The 14,434-nt window shown below is 41.5% G+C and overlaps 1 protein-coding gene across 3 annotated transcripts in view; it reads left to right on the forward strand.

Moving 5' to 3' along the window:
* Positions 1–8,129, forward strand: part of Astn1 (astrotactin 1) — a 316,570-nt gene extending 308,441 nt beyond the window's left edge. For 2 of the 3 annotated variants that reach the window (XM_031386411.1, XM_031386421.1), the window contains exons 22-23: positions 341–524; positions 4,889–8,129. In XM_031386411.1, the coding sequence (XP_031242271.1) occupies positions 341–524; positions 4,889–5,126 (422 nt within the window). In that variant the 3' untranslated portion in view covers positions 5,127–8,129. Of the gene's footprint in view, positions 1–340; positions 525–3,555; positions 3,641–4,888 lie in introns of those variants that run through there. The other variant, XM_031386430.1, reaches the window with a different exon arrangement.
* Positions 8,130–14,434: the final 6,305 nt, after the last annotated feature.

The following is a 14,434-nucleotide window of genomic DNA, read 5'->3' on the forward strand; positions in this document are numbered from 1 at the left end:
GGTTTATGTATTGACTATTCTATACATATCACTATTTCAGACCATATGCTGCTTAGAAAGCACCATATTGTAAATAGTATACTGTTTAATATCAGGGGTAGTCTCATACATCTCTGTCTACCATGTCTCTTCATTGAATCCTTTCTCTTGTTCCTCTTTTAATCTTGTGTTCATCATGCTTCTAGGAACAGGTTATGCCTTGTGTGTATCATGTGTCTTATATGTTAGTAGACTGCACCATCTAGCGTTCTGTTGGTACACTCTATAGAACATCTGTACAGAGTTGAAATCACCTAAATTCTCAAAGCACAACTGGATTTGCTTTTTCTTCCTTCCTCAGAAATAGCAGACAAGATCTACAATCTCTTCAATGGCTACACCAGTGGAAAGGAGCAACAGACCGCCTACAACACCCTTCTGGATCTGGGTTCACCCACTTTGCACCGAGTCCTCTACCACTATAACCAGCACTACGAGAGTTTTGGGGAATTCACCTGGAGGTGTGAAGATGAGTTAGGACCCAGGTACTCAACAAACCATGCCATCTCTTTCAAACATTCCCTGGATGTTTGTGTCTCTCAAGATGAGTTAGGGCCCATGTACTCAATGAACTATGCCATCTCTTCCCAACATTCCCTGGATTCTTGTGTCTTTCATGTTGTTATAGTCTTTCATGGAAGTTGGAGAGAATTTTCTGAGAGATCTTAGATGCTCAGGGAACTAAGCCCCATGCTTTACGCAGCTCAGGTCGTGCAAAATGATTTGGAGTATGCTCTTTTTAAGCAGTTGAGACATGAACTCATGTCCTGAGCTCAGGAAATGAACCTTTACTCCTGATCTTAATCACTCTGACACAACTCCCAATCCTAAATTTTCAGGGAACGAATGTGAAGTCTTGTGAAAGGGAATTTAAAGAGGTTCTCCTGAAACATCTAGTTCCCATGAATGTTGCCTGTCTTATGTGGACTTTTGCATGCTCTTTCTGGAGATAGTATCTGAGAAGATGGGGGCTCCATTAAGGTGGAATAGTATTCACTTACTTGCCAAGCTTGTCACTTCCTAGAACAAAATACACACTCTTTAGATTGCAGAGCCCAGATAGAGTAGCTGGAAAGTGGGGAGTGAGGAATGTGGAGAGATATCCCTTCCCATTTATAACATTTATTGTGACTGTATATTGCTATCTTGAGAAAGTAGGATTTCCTAGAAATTTTGCAATTCTTCAATGGGATAGAGAAATGGGAAGAGATTTTCAACCTCTTAGCTTCTTGTCTTTACTCTCACCTCTTGCTCCCTCTTCTCCCCTCTATTCTGCCTCTCTCCACCTGGCCATGACCGGCCTCTACTTTTCTATCTTCTCTCTCTCTCTCTCTCTCTCTCTCTCTCTCTCTCCTCTTTCTAAAATAAATACATTAAGACAAAAAAAAGATTTGGGCTGCATGAAATTTAGTAAATTTTTCAAGAACTCATGACAAAATGGAAGTAGAGCAAGGGCTGTGAGAATGTCAAGAAAGAACATGGAAGAAAAAGAAAAAAAGAGAAGTGGACAGGGTAGGATGGAAGAGAGAGGACAGAAGGACAGGAATAGGTGAGGGAGCAAAAAAAGGAGGATGGACAGGAAGGACAGGGAAGGAGAAATGAGAGAATCAGTACTATAGGACCCTGCACACCCCTACCCCAGCTCTTAAACAGTTCTTATACTTCTGTCAACAGGGAAAGCATAGTGTTTTCCAAATGTCATCCCATCTCATTCATCAGATACCTGAAGACACTCACCTTAGTAGTTAAAATGGTCACAGAAGACCAGTGGTTTGTGTGTGTGTGTGTGTGTGTGTGTGTGTGTGTGTGTGTGTATGTGTATGTGTGTGTGTGTAATTGGAAGCCAGAGGTCATCCTCAGGCATTGTTCGGCCTGTCTCCACTTCTACAGATCTGGAATTACTAACACACTCTGCCCCACTGCGCTGGCCTTTTCCTTGCTTTCTGGGAATTGCATTCACATCTTCACGCCAGAAAATTTGCTGATTTAGACATCTTTCCAAGCTCTACTTTTGAGGGAAGGAGAAAATTCAGCATATTCTTCATGGAATAAAATAACTATTTGTATAAAGTCAGACAAGAGCTTGCTACATTCTGTAAATTTTACCTGTAACTTGTAAGGAATGATAGATTTTAAACAAACAAAGCCGCTGCTGTGGATCTAAGGGAACTATGTAAGGGTCAGTTAAGTTGTCTTAACGTTTTTAAGAAATAAATCCTTGCTTAGAGGGTAGATAAACATTAAGGAATGTCCTTTCTATTGTGTACCTATCTCTGTACTTGACCACATTGTTGCACACTCCTGACATACTTTTCTCCAGCCACCTCCTCTTCTTCCATTCTTTCATTTCCCCTCTGTTCCTCACTCCCCTTCTTTTATCTGAGATTTCTTGAGTATACATGCACAATTCTTCATTAGGAAGCATGAATGCCACATTTTGAATAGCTCTGACATTGCATATTTATTGTTATTTCTAATGGCATTTGAATCTTCAAAATTTCTCTTTGTGACTCAAGATTCAGAAGAAAGATTGGTCAATGCAGAAAGTGAGCAGGGGAGGAAATGGGGATGTCACAGTGAAGCAAAGCTCATGGTTGATTGGTACGCCCTTCCCTCCATGCTCTTCTCCCTGTGGCTCTCTTGTGGGTAATACAGGCCTTTCACAAACACATAGTAGAAAACATTGTGTTATTTCATTAGTCCATGGAAAACAAAATCTTAGTTTTTAATGTCATGGATCTTAGGGAGAGCCACAGCACAGGAAATGTCCACCACCTTGAGGGACATCAATTCACTGTGGGGTTAATCGTGAGAATGAATAAAAATGGATCTGTGGCTACACACTTCCTGTTAGCAAACAGAAAGGATTTCCACAATTCTACTAAACCCAATTCCATTAAAACCTGAGGAGGCCTCCAGACTGAGCTGAGGTTGCAAACACTCTGAGGACAGTAGTGTTGCCCCATTGCTAACAAAGAAGGCTGTTGACTCTGACTGAGATGGTCAAGGGCAGACCCAAAGTAATTATTATTTAAAGAACAATAACTGGAACAATGAAAACACCAACAAAGACTCCATAGTCTAATTCAATTCATTCTCTTGAAAGGCTACTGGGTTGTGCTCTGTCTGTTTCTGGAAGATGATGAGATGTCACCCTCTTTCATTCTACACCCCAGCCCCCACCCCTTTCAACTGCTCAGAAGGCTGGCTAATGATAGCACACAATGGAAGAATTAAGAGGAAAGCGCTACCACAGTTCTTAGTGGTAATTTCTTTTGGAAAACCTGTCTGGCCAAACTACAGAAGCTGATAGGGAAAACACAGATCATTCTCTGAGAGGCTATTTAGTCAGCAGGTAGAGTGTTTGTGTGAGTTCCTCTGACCTGCAGCCATTGGAGAAAATACAACTTTCCCTCCAGTATTGTTACAGGACTATCAGCCCCTTTACTTTGCTGCTTAAAGCTCAACACCTTCCCTTCAACATCAGCTTCACCCTCCTTTCTCCTGTCATTCTAGGAATCCAGAGATACACCACACACACACTGCCCCTCCTCACATACTCACTGCCCAGATGAAGAGGAATTAAATGAATGTAGGTCATTATTCTTCTTTGAAATGTTTATTATAAATGAGATGCAGAAGGGAAAAAAAAAACATTTATGTAAGGAAGTTTTGATTAAAGCAGAAAAGAGATGCTTCTTCACAGGAGAAGTTTACCAGCTTAGAGTTAGTAAATTCTACAAGGAGTTCTACCTAACAAGCTTTCTAGACCAAATTCCTACATGAGCTTGCTGCAATAGAAGAATCATCCTCATGGCTCCATGGCCACTTATATCTTTGAACAATTGAAAAGAACCAACCAAGGGAGGGAGTCCCTTGTCCTAAAAGCTTAGAGAGAAAGCCAACAGAGTCTGAGAGCCGGGTTCCAGGTATCCTTTATCTCTGATACCAGAATACAAGGACACGACAGCCATTCCAGTGCTAGCCATTTCAACAGGCTGGGTGCCAGAGGCTCCCCGTGCTAGGGAATCAGTCTTTTCAAATGTGTGTAATTCTGAGGCAACCGTTTTCTCCTCTCCTAGCCCCAGGGATCCTCAATGGCTCAGATGCTTGCTTCTTTTTCTGCTGGGGCTTAGTAGCAATGGCCTTGGCCTCGTGGCTCTAGGAAGTAGGTGAAGAAGTGGAGCATGAGCTCCCCTGGAAGTTAATTAAGTGCTGTGTGCACCTGGGAGTCTGCTCTGTCCAAAATATGTTCCTGTGTCAATGTGGGCCAGAGCCCTATTGTTCCCAGACTTCCTGTGATATAATTACGTCAGCACAGACATAGTTGGTTAGGCCAGATACCCCCTTTCCTTTCCCTATGTTGACTGTTTGTTTTTTTTTATCAATTCAAATATAGCCTTGAAAGGAAAATACTCAGGCAAGTATATTACATGTTATTTAATGATGATAAATTACTGGCTTTATAGAATAGCGATTTGATTTCTTCCAAAACCACAGATTCCAGGATTTTAAAAGTTACATATGCCCACTCAAACATTAGTTACTCATGTCCTCATTTTCACTTTTTTTTTTTCTGGCCACATTTGTTACTTCTATTTCTGTTTTGTACATGTACCACTTTGTATACCTATTCCGTCCATCCATCCATCCATCCATCCATCCATCCATCCATCCATTCATTAGACAGACACACATGAAGGATTGTCTGTGCTAAGTGGAAAAGATAGAATGCTGTGTTCTACCTTCTTAAAACCTGGAATCTTGCTCTGATAGTAATCGTTTCTAGCTTTCTCATTTTTGCTTGTTTGTTTTCTGACAGACATATCTTTTTCTCTTTGATCTCCAGGAAAGCAGGCCTCATCCTTGCCCAGCTTGGAGATCTGAGCAGCTGGTGCAATGGACTCCTTCAGGAGCCCAAGATAAGCTTGAGGCGTGGTTCACTCAAGTACCTGGGCTGCCGCTACAGTGAGATCAAACCCTATGGACTGGACTGGTCAGAGCTCAGCCGGGACCTCAGGAAAACATGTGAGGAACAGACCTTGAGTGTCCCCTACAATGACTATGGGGACAGCAAAGACATCTAGCATCATGGAGCCAGGGAGTAGCTGCCAAAATAAAGCAGGGGAGAAGAGGGGAACATCTGGGTTGGTTTGTGGATTTTTAGACAGTTTTTTAATGGAACATCCAAAGCTCCACAAGTCTCTTCTAAACCAGGAAGAGGGTAGACCTTTGCTCCCTGCGAGATTTGTCCAGTGTGATATTCTCCACCTGCATGATCAGTCAACCCGCCAGCCAGTAGCTTCATGCAGCACTGTTTTCCCCCAACTTAGAAGATTACCTTGAAACTCACTTTGGTATTCATTGGTTTTGTTCACTTTTTCGCCTTCAATCAACCCATCAGAATTATCAAGAGCACTATCCTGTGTCCTACAGCAGGTCTAAAGTGGAGGCTCTTCTGCTTAATGGGCTCCCAAGTCTATGGCAACTGGGGACAGAAGTGAGGGCAAAAAGCTTCAGTTGCCTCGTGCCCTTGCTCAGGCATTTCTTAGGAAGCGTTGGAATGTTGGGAGCCTAGGCATGTACTGAAGAAAAGAATAAATGACACATGCCTGTTTCTCATGGGTTTTCCTCCAGATTCTGCTGTCCATATCTCCACACCTCAGAGGTAAACCCAAGTTCTGTTACAGGTCCATTGGACCTTACAGAAATTTAGGTCTTCCTTCCCTCATGTGAAACGAGGACTGTAATTTCTGGTTGATTTCTGTCCTTTCTTCTAAACAACCTGATCTTTAAGAGGCAGTGAGATATCGCCTGTCAAATATAGCTCCAAAGAGGGCTACCTAAAAAACTGTTTAGCTGTCCCATTGCAGGAAATAGGTGGAGTTTGTTTAAAAATACTTGTACATGCCTCGAGTACCATTAGAATTCTAAGAGCCTTAATTCTGCTTGGTCCCAGGCTTCTTTCTCTGGACAGAAAGGAATTGGCTGAGGCTTGCTTTAGTCTGGGAATGAGATTCTTTATGGTCAGTGTTTTAGTAAACTAAAACTCTTATCAATTTGGAAACCATTTCTGTCCACACTGCCCTAACTACATTTTCTTAATTATATTGTAAATGTTGACAGTCCTTTCTCTGATGAAACTCATCAGGACTCTATCCTCGTTACTGCCTACCCACCCAACTCTGCCAGTTACTGAAGAACAGCAGAGCCTCTGGAGAGACCCGCACATCTGATGATCACACATAAGGACTGAGGCTCCATTTGCACACACTGCCCAAGGATGATGTTATGGTGAACTAGCTAATAGGAAGCCCAGCCTTTTAGAAACAACCTCATGGGACCAAATTGACTAACAATGACCCAATGTGCATTCAGCCAGCTTGGCTTAACTGGAATTCTTCATGTGGAAACACATGACACAGGTCTGGAAGGCTCTATAACTCAGCCACTGAGCCTTATTCATACCTCCCAATTAGGAATAATGACAGATGACATGGACTACTTGAAGTGTGATGTGTGCTACTACAAACAACTGGAATCTCACAGCACCCCCTTAAGAAGGTCTATTCTTGTTAACCTTTTAGTGATGAGGAAACCAAGGTAGGGAGGTGACTCACTATTCCCAGGTCCCTCATACACTCTATACCCTGAGTTACAGTGCCTCTAGAACACAGGAGTTTAACTACTCTATGTTGCCTAACGCATTTGGCTGTTGAAGCTCTAAGCTCCACAGGGAACCTGCCCGAACTTCACCTTCCTAAGGGACCATGTACAAATGTACAATGAGTCAAAGTACACCCATAGCCTTAGGAGTCAGGGCACATTTGGTACCCTCAGCACTGTGGCACACTAATTTCCCTGTGGATGAATAGGGAGGAGATTAAATTGCAGGCTCCTCTTATTTCTCTCTTTGCTTCTTTCCAGAGAAATATTGGAAAACTTGCCTTGTACTTTTTTGCCTCACAGATTCCACAACTTTTAGAACAAAATGGAGCAGAGAACTTAGCTGTTTCACCTCTGGCCAGTGTAGGGGCTTCAGTGAAAGTGCATCCAAGGGCAACATGTTCACCACTGCCAGAGAAGAGGATGCTATGGGCCAGTGCGGCAGTGTGTACAGCATCCCTTTACTGCCATTCTTTTTCCATTCTTCTATTCAGTCCTATGAAGATAAGAATGTCTTCTTTTGAACAGAAGGAGAGTGAGGTTGTGGATTTTCCTTCCAGCTCTGTTGGAGATAGGAACTTATGGGCTCAGGAGGGAGGACAAGAAGTGGTATTACGATCACTGCTGTTACCTGCCCATCTTTCATTCCAGGCATCCTCGCCTCCTCTCTTCTATCTTTATGCCCTGTTCTCCAAAGATTTTCCACCTGTTACACACATCTCCTTTATCCTCCATCTTCCCTCCTCTTCCCATTGACTGCCTTATTTTTTCAGTGTGCTCTTGTGTTTTTTTTCTTCAGATGTGTGTGTGTCTATGCACCTGCTCACTCCCAAGGACCACATACACAGCTCCTATGACTGGAGCAATGTACTTTTGAGTTAAAAACTCCAACATGAATGGATTGTGGAGGGGGGGTAATCTGGAGATGGTTCTACATGTTGCTGGAGGACTGTCACCCTCAGAGAGATGCATATCACACCCTGACAATGATTCTCAGTTCTTGCCTGGAGGAACAGTCTAGAAAGGCTAATGCGATGGAGCCAGTATTAAACTTCATTTCTCAGCTGCCAAACAGGTCTTAAGGGAGCCACTTCTGTCCACCTAACTGCCTCCAGCTCGGTCCAACTGAGATCTCTATTGTTTCCTATTGACTGTCCATGAACCATTGTATAGCATCGGACCCTTAAATGAGTGTGCAATTGTTTCTCTTGAAGTTTGGTCCATTTGTTATTTTTAATTAACTGCACTCCTTGATATTCAAATGTTCTATTAAAAAATAATTGTGAAAACCACTCCACTACTATAGAAGAAAGAGGTGGTATAATGTGACCAACTTCAACTACAACAGTGTTGTTTAAGAGATTTCATGTACGATTATGAGAAATGAAGTAATCGACTAAATAATAAACAAAGCTGTCATAAGTGTTGAGTGTGTGGATATTACCCCGTGTCTCCCCATAAACTGAGTGATCACAGTGACCCATGGGTGAATTAAAGTTTTAAATGTTACAATTTAGATTCCAAATACTTGGGCTTTGAAGCCATTATCTTAACTGGAAACAAAAATTGCCTTCCATGGACAATTATAAACCTACTTTTATGTGGGAGTGATTTTCATCTTCTATGCTTTCCTCCAAGTAAGCAGTAAGTGGAATGTCTTTGCAGCCTATCCACTGTATTCCAGACACAGAGAGATTCAGCCTTGCCCTGTCAAAGCATGGTCTTCCACATTGAACATGTTACTATGAGGGGAAGGTAGACTGGCAGAGCACAGGATGGAAGAGGAGGTGCTAAACCTTGTACATCTAAGAGAAGGTTGCAAAAAGGCTATCCCAAATCCATCCTTTATGCTTTGCCAAAGCTGTTGAGATTAGCTAGATGTTAGGGAACACCTCCTGGTACATAGCCCAAATTCTTAATCTTTTTTTTTTCCAGTCTATTGTGTGACTTTAGATGTTTCTTGTTTGCCACCAAAACATATGATTCCCTTTCAGTTCATCAATAATCAGAGGTTAAGAGGCTGGGCTTAATAGAGCCCCTGAAAAGCAATGACAGAAGTCCTAGGCTCTGTCCAGGCTGGGATGCTGAAGAGAACACAGGTTGTGGTAGTGCTTTGTTTTGGCCACAGACTCTTCCACATACCTTACATCTACAAGTGTGTTATTGTGCATCTTCTTCCCTCAACTTTGGGCAGGGTAATGACTGTTTTGATGGTAGAGGTGACAGTTTGTGACATTTACATTAGAGTCATAAAAGGCTTTGAGATTTCAGCCTGCTCTGGAGCTCTTGTACTTGAGGTAGTCAGCCTTCACATAAGAAATCCAAGACTTGGAGCTATAGCAATGGTTCACCAGGGAAGAGCATTTTCTCTGCTCTCGCAGAACCTGGCCTCAGTCTCCAGTATCCACAAAGCAGCTAACAAGCATCCATAACTCCAGTTCCAGGGGACCTGACATCCTCTTCTGACCTCTGCACACACCAGACACACATATAAATATGTGCAGCTAAAAACATTCTTACACATAAAATAAAAATAAATAAGGATTTTTTTTTAAATGAAAGAAAACAAAGGCTGCCAAGCTTCCTTCTACTCCATGATGGGGATGTTCCGTCCTAGTTCTTGGTCCTCAGTGCTCCCTAGGACAACTCTGTTGAGAACATTCAAATGAAGCAATCCGATAGCTTCAAAACTAGTCCAACTACTGCCAGGGAGGGCCATATCTGGGCCTGTGGTCCTACTGAGGCTAAGGTTTGTGTTGATTTGGTGGCATGTGCTACTACCAAAGGCTAGTGGATGTCCGGATATCCATGGTTTGTGCTGCAGCCTGAAAACATGTTGATGTTCCTGACCCATGCTGCCTCTGGGGGGCATATTGATGTGAGTAGCCAGGGCTGTCTGTAAGGGCCTTGTCTGGGTCTATGAGCCTACTGCAGCCAGGGGTCATATTCATGGTCCATGCTATCGCCAGAAACCACATGGAAGCCCATAGTTTGTGTACCTGCTGAGGCTAAAGACCAAGTCAGCTACTTTTGCATTGATGTTTGCAGATACACAGTTGAGAAAGAGAGGCATGGAAGGCTTTCTTGATAACCCCTACCCTCATCCTAACCCATAACCCCTAATCCCACCAAAGTGGCAACCTAAACAGGAAGCTATTGAAGAGAACTCTTGACAAGTGTGATAAGGATGCTGAAGTAAGGTCTAGACAAATGATGGTTGCTTTTGTTGGGGTGCAGGAGCAGAATGACTCAGTTCTATTTAAGGGAAAGGCCACTGAGAGTTTGACTACACTAGTGAGGATGTAGATAACATAAATTGAACTTGTTTTGTCTAATTTTAATTTTTTTATTTGTGGGGGAGAGGTCACAAAGGTGGGGTCAGGCATGGAGGACTGAGAAATGAGTGTGCATGATATGATATTCCCAAAGAATCAATAAAAATATGTTAAGAAAAAGACTAGTCCTCCTACTTATTGAATAGGACCACCAACTTCTACCAAAATGATGAAGAAAATAGGAATCACTTTGTCAAGCCTGCCCAGAATTTCTGACACTCATCTCAATTATATTAGGTGGTGAAATGGTTATATCTGGTAAACATGAGAATCAAATGAGTACTAGCATGCCTATGCAATCTTAGTGAGAAGCATACAGCTAAGACCTTCCTTGGGTTTAAATTCTGTTGGAGAGGAGAGGAAGCCAATGCAGGCATGACTGTGTAAAAAGAATGTTCTTTTCACCCATAAAGAGGGTCTGTGATCCCTGAAAGAACTACAGAAAGAAAGATGGGCTACTGTACCCAGTGTTTCTAGAAGAGCAAATCTTGAAGCATACATGATAACACCATGAAAGGGAAGATATTATATTGAGGGCCAGAAAAATGAAAGAAGAGCCCAGCAAGGAGTAAGAAAAAGTGTTGGATGGAAAGGGGTTGCTTTCAGTTATTTTATCTATGTGGGTTTTTTTTTGTTTGTTTGTTTTTTTGGTTTTGTTTTTTTTTTTTTTTTTTTTTTTTGCATTTGAAACTTCATGGAAATTAATTTGCCAGTCCATACTACCTATGTGCAATGTTCTATGCTAAATTCTTAACTACATAATATACTTCAATATTCATTACAAGTCTGAAAATAATATTTAAGAAAGAGAAAATGAGTATCTGCACAGAAGTGTAAACATTTCTACCAATGCCCACATGTCAATGGTGCTGATGTTGTATTTCTTCTACACATTCATTTGTACTTCATTAATTCTTCCTCAAACTGGTTTTTTTTTCTAAATCATTGCCTGTGTGTCCATTGCCAGGCAAGAGGAGAAGTTATAGCTGATCTTGTGAAAAACTATCATTAGAAAAACAGCTCAATGGAGAATAAATGATGCTTCGCTCTATGTGAGACTTCTGTACATCATCTGCTTCCTAGGCTCAGAGAACACTGTGGAAGAGGGAGCAGAAAGAATGGGGAGATGTTCACCAAAAAAAGCATTTTCTGTACATAATATGGCCATTCACTTGTGAACTCTGTACAGTGATTATCTATAGCATAAGACTTGCACAAGACTGGACCCATCAACATTTCATTATGGATGGGGCAGAACCTCATGTAGCCTCAGTCTTCTGTGAAATCCTATTGACAGCTTCATTGATGGTTGCTGGGCAGTCATTTTCTTCAGTGATGTGGTGTTGGTAAGTTTCCTATAGTCTAGTGAGTAACCCCACAGATACCCACACTCATGTAAGCAGCTCTTATTAAACTCATTGGAACACATACTGGATGAAGACATGAAAGTGGGAGGGGCTTTTTGTTGAAAAGAAGAAAGATGGGAAATGCAAAGGGGATGAAAAAGAGGAATAAAGTTGGAGATGACTAAAGTCCATTCCTATTTGGCTTTCTTTTATTCTTTTCTTTTTTCCTTTCACATGAGGGTAATACAAAGCTACAGAATTATTATTCTAGCTCCGCATATATCTTGGTGACTCCTTTGGGTCTGTTTCCCCCCATGGTTCCAGAGTCCCATCAATTCTTGGGTAAAAAAAGATAAATGCCTTCAGGATAACAAAGAATGAGACATAGATCCAATCCAGCCCTGATTTCGATAAACTCAGCTACCAACCAGGCTTCCACCATGAACTCCAATAGTATTACTTTTGCATATGAGTCAATTCATTAGTGGTTCCATTTTAACTAAAGTCTCAACATTGTATGGAAATCACTCTAAGTTCATGTGGGGAATCTGGAACTTGGTTCATGTCTGGACTAATCCAAATTGAAAAAAGTAAACATCTTATTCTGGAGTTTTGCAATGTGGGTGCTGCAACTAGCTGATTTCCTTACAGATAGACAGGTTTTGACATCACATTTCTTCTCCCAAATTGACTTTTGTTAGTGCCTATTGTATATTTGCCCACATGGGGTACAAATTAGTGTAATTCATTCCTTACTACCTTTCCTAGGAACAGAAATACAGCCATACTCTGTGCTTAATAAGAAGGGCAAGTTCCTTTGTTTTGGATGATTAAAATGTCAAGAGACCCTGAGGCTGTTGCCCGAAGAGTCACACACTGTTCTATGGCTTGCCCACTAGACAGGAAATCACTTCAGACCATGTCCTTGTAGTAACCCAGAACTCAGCTTTATTCACATGGATGAAACTAAGGTCAGACAAGCTTTATGTGCCCTTAGCAACTAATGACCACTTTTGAAACCATTGCTGGACCTTCTGTGCTCTATTCTTCATCACACGGTGATGACATTTCTGGACTCTATTATCATCTGGCCTCTATTTGGATGCTGGATGTATTTTCAGAAGCTTAGAGTACAGTCATTGCCAGTAATCTGGGACATTTCCCTTTCCTCTACCCTGGATGTTGTCTCCAGCACCTCTTTGGTGGCCTCTATATCCTCTGTATGTCCCCTGTGTCTACAAAAGAGGACTATCTCTGGATGTTGCCATCCCTAGGGTTGTCTTACAATTCCTTATATTCCCTTTCCTCTAATTCAGTCTTTTTAGTTGGTATTACATTTCAAACTTCCTTTATGCAACTACATAAGATTATTTCTGTTTCCTTGTCTGGATCTTAACTATTGCATACGTTATTGAAAGATAATTACTTACATAGCATTTGACATAAGACTTTTGAAAGTGCTTAAGTTTTTGAAGACTATCTTGAAGATTGAGTTTTGATGATGAAAGAGTTTAGACCTACTTAAAATCAAAAACTCATTGTAGGAATAACAAAGAAGTTGATTAGATATATGATCTGAAGCTGTGGACATGTGAACTGCTTTCTAATTAGTTGACTTGAAAAGCATTCAGATTACAAATATCAGTACTGGTAAAGAAAAGTAAGATCTACTAATGTCTAGAGCATATAGAGATGGTAACTCACAGGGTATGTGCCGTGTGATTGCCTACCCTGATTACAGGAACAAAAATGGTAAAGAATATGTGAAATTGTAAATACACATGGAAATTGAAAACATATGAGTCATATTTTGTAAATATCTTATGACAAAACTAAAGTGAACACAGGTTCAGTGTTCTTTGATAATGGAAACAAAATGAGAGCAAATAACTTGCTTCTGAAATCTTTTGGTCTCGCTGATACATGATGAAAGCCCCAGAATTCTACTGAGGTTTTCTGAAAAGCCACTTTCATTTCTGAAACTGAATTTTAAGGCATATGAATAGTATGATTTTACTATCAAAAACAAAGCATTTCAAAGGCTCCATTTTTGATACTTGAGCAATGTGTCAGCTAAACTCAGGTTTATATTTCAACAGTAAGAATTTATTGTAAGGAAGTGGTTAAAATATTACAAACAGAAAAGCAAAGCAGGACTATTAGAGACAATGAAATCGAGCATGAGTCCTCATAACTATCCACTAGGCTGGAAACCAAGGGAAGGTGTGGGTGTCTCAGAAACTAGAGCCCCTCAAGGAAGAAAGTAGTGCTGGAACTATTCTCAGGAATGGTAAGGATGAATCATTAAGAACCCAGATAATACGGCTGGAGACATGACTCAGAAGTTAGGAGCACTTCCAGAGGTCTGCTCTTCCAGAGGTCCCGAGTTCAATTCCCAGCAACCACGTGGTGGCTTATAACTCTATAATGAGATCTGGTGCCCTCTTCTGGCCAGCAGGCAGACATGCAGGCAGAACACTGTATACATAATAAATAAATCTTTGGGAAAAACAAACAAGGCCAGATAATAGGGACTGGTCAGTCCATTGCTGCTACCATGGTAAAGAGTCCTTGGTGAGATCAGATGACTAGGGCAGCTAGCTAACAGACAGGCTGAGCCTCACCTGGGACCCTGACTAACAAAAACGGGTCCCTCCTCTTCCTAACATGTCCCTCGAGGGTACCCACTGAAGAAAGCCTCACCTGGGACAACTGACTAACAAAAATGCAATGCAAGCTTGCTTGCTTGCAGCATTTCAACGACTGCTCCTGGAGTGCAAATGAATGACTGAAGACACAGTGCTTACTGACAGCTAAGCAACTTGAAGAGTGCACAAGAGAACACCTTGGAAGGTGCTTGGTGCAATACGGGAATCATGCCATGTGCTCAGCAGTGTTGGTGCTCTGGCGCCCTCTTCAGTGTTTTTCAGACTTCAAAACAATTCACAGTTTTCTGAGTGTCTTCCCTTGACAAAATGGTCGGAAGCAACCCATGGAAAACAGATTCCAATCTCACACTATGTATAGATATATGTTTTTTAATGTGGC

The sequence above is a fragment of the Mastomys coucha genome, unplaced genomic scaffold, assembly GCF_008632895.1.
Source record: "Mastomys coucha isolate ucsf_1 unplaced genomic scaffold, UCSF_Mcou_1 pScaffold1, whole genome shotgun sequence".
Classification (NCBI taxonomy): domain Eukaryota; kingdom Metazoa; phylum Chordata; class Mammalia; order Rodentia; family Muridae; genus Mastomys; species Mastomys coucha.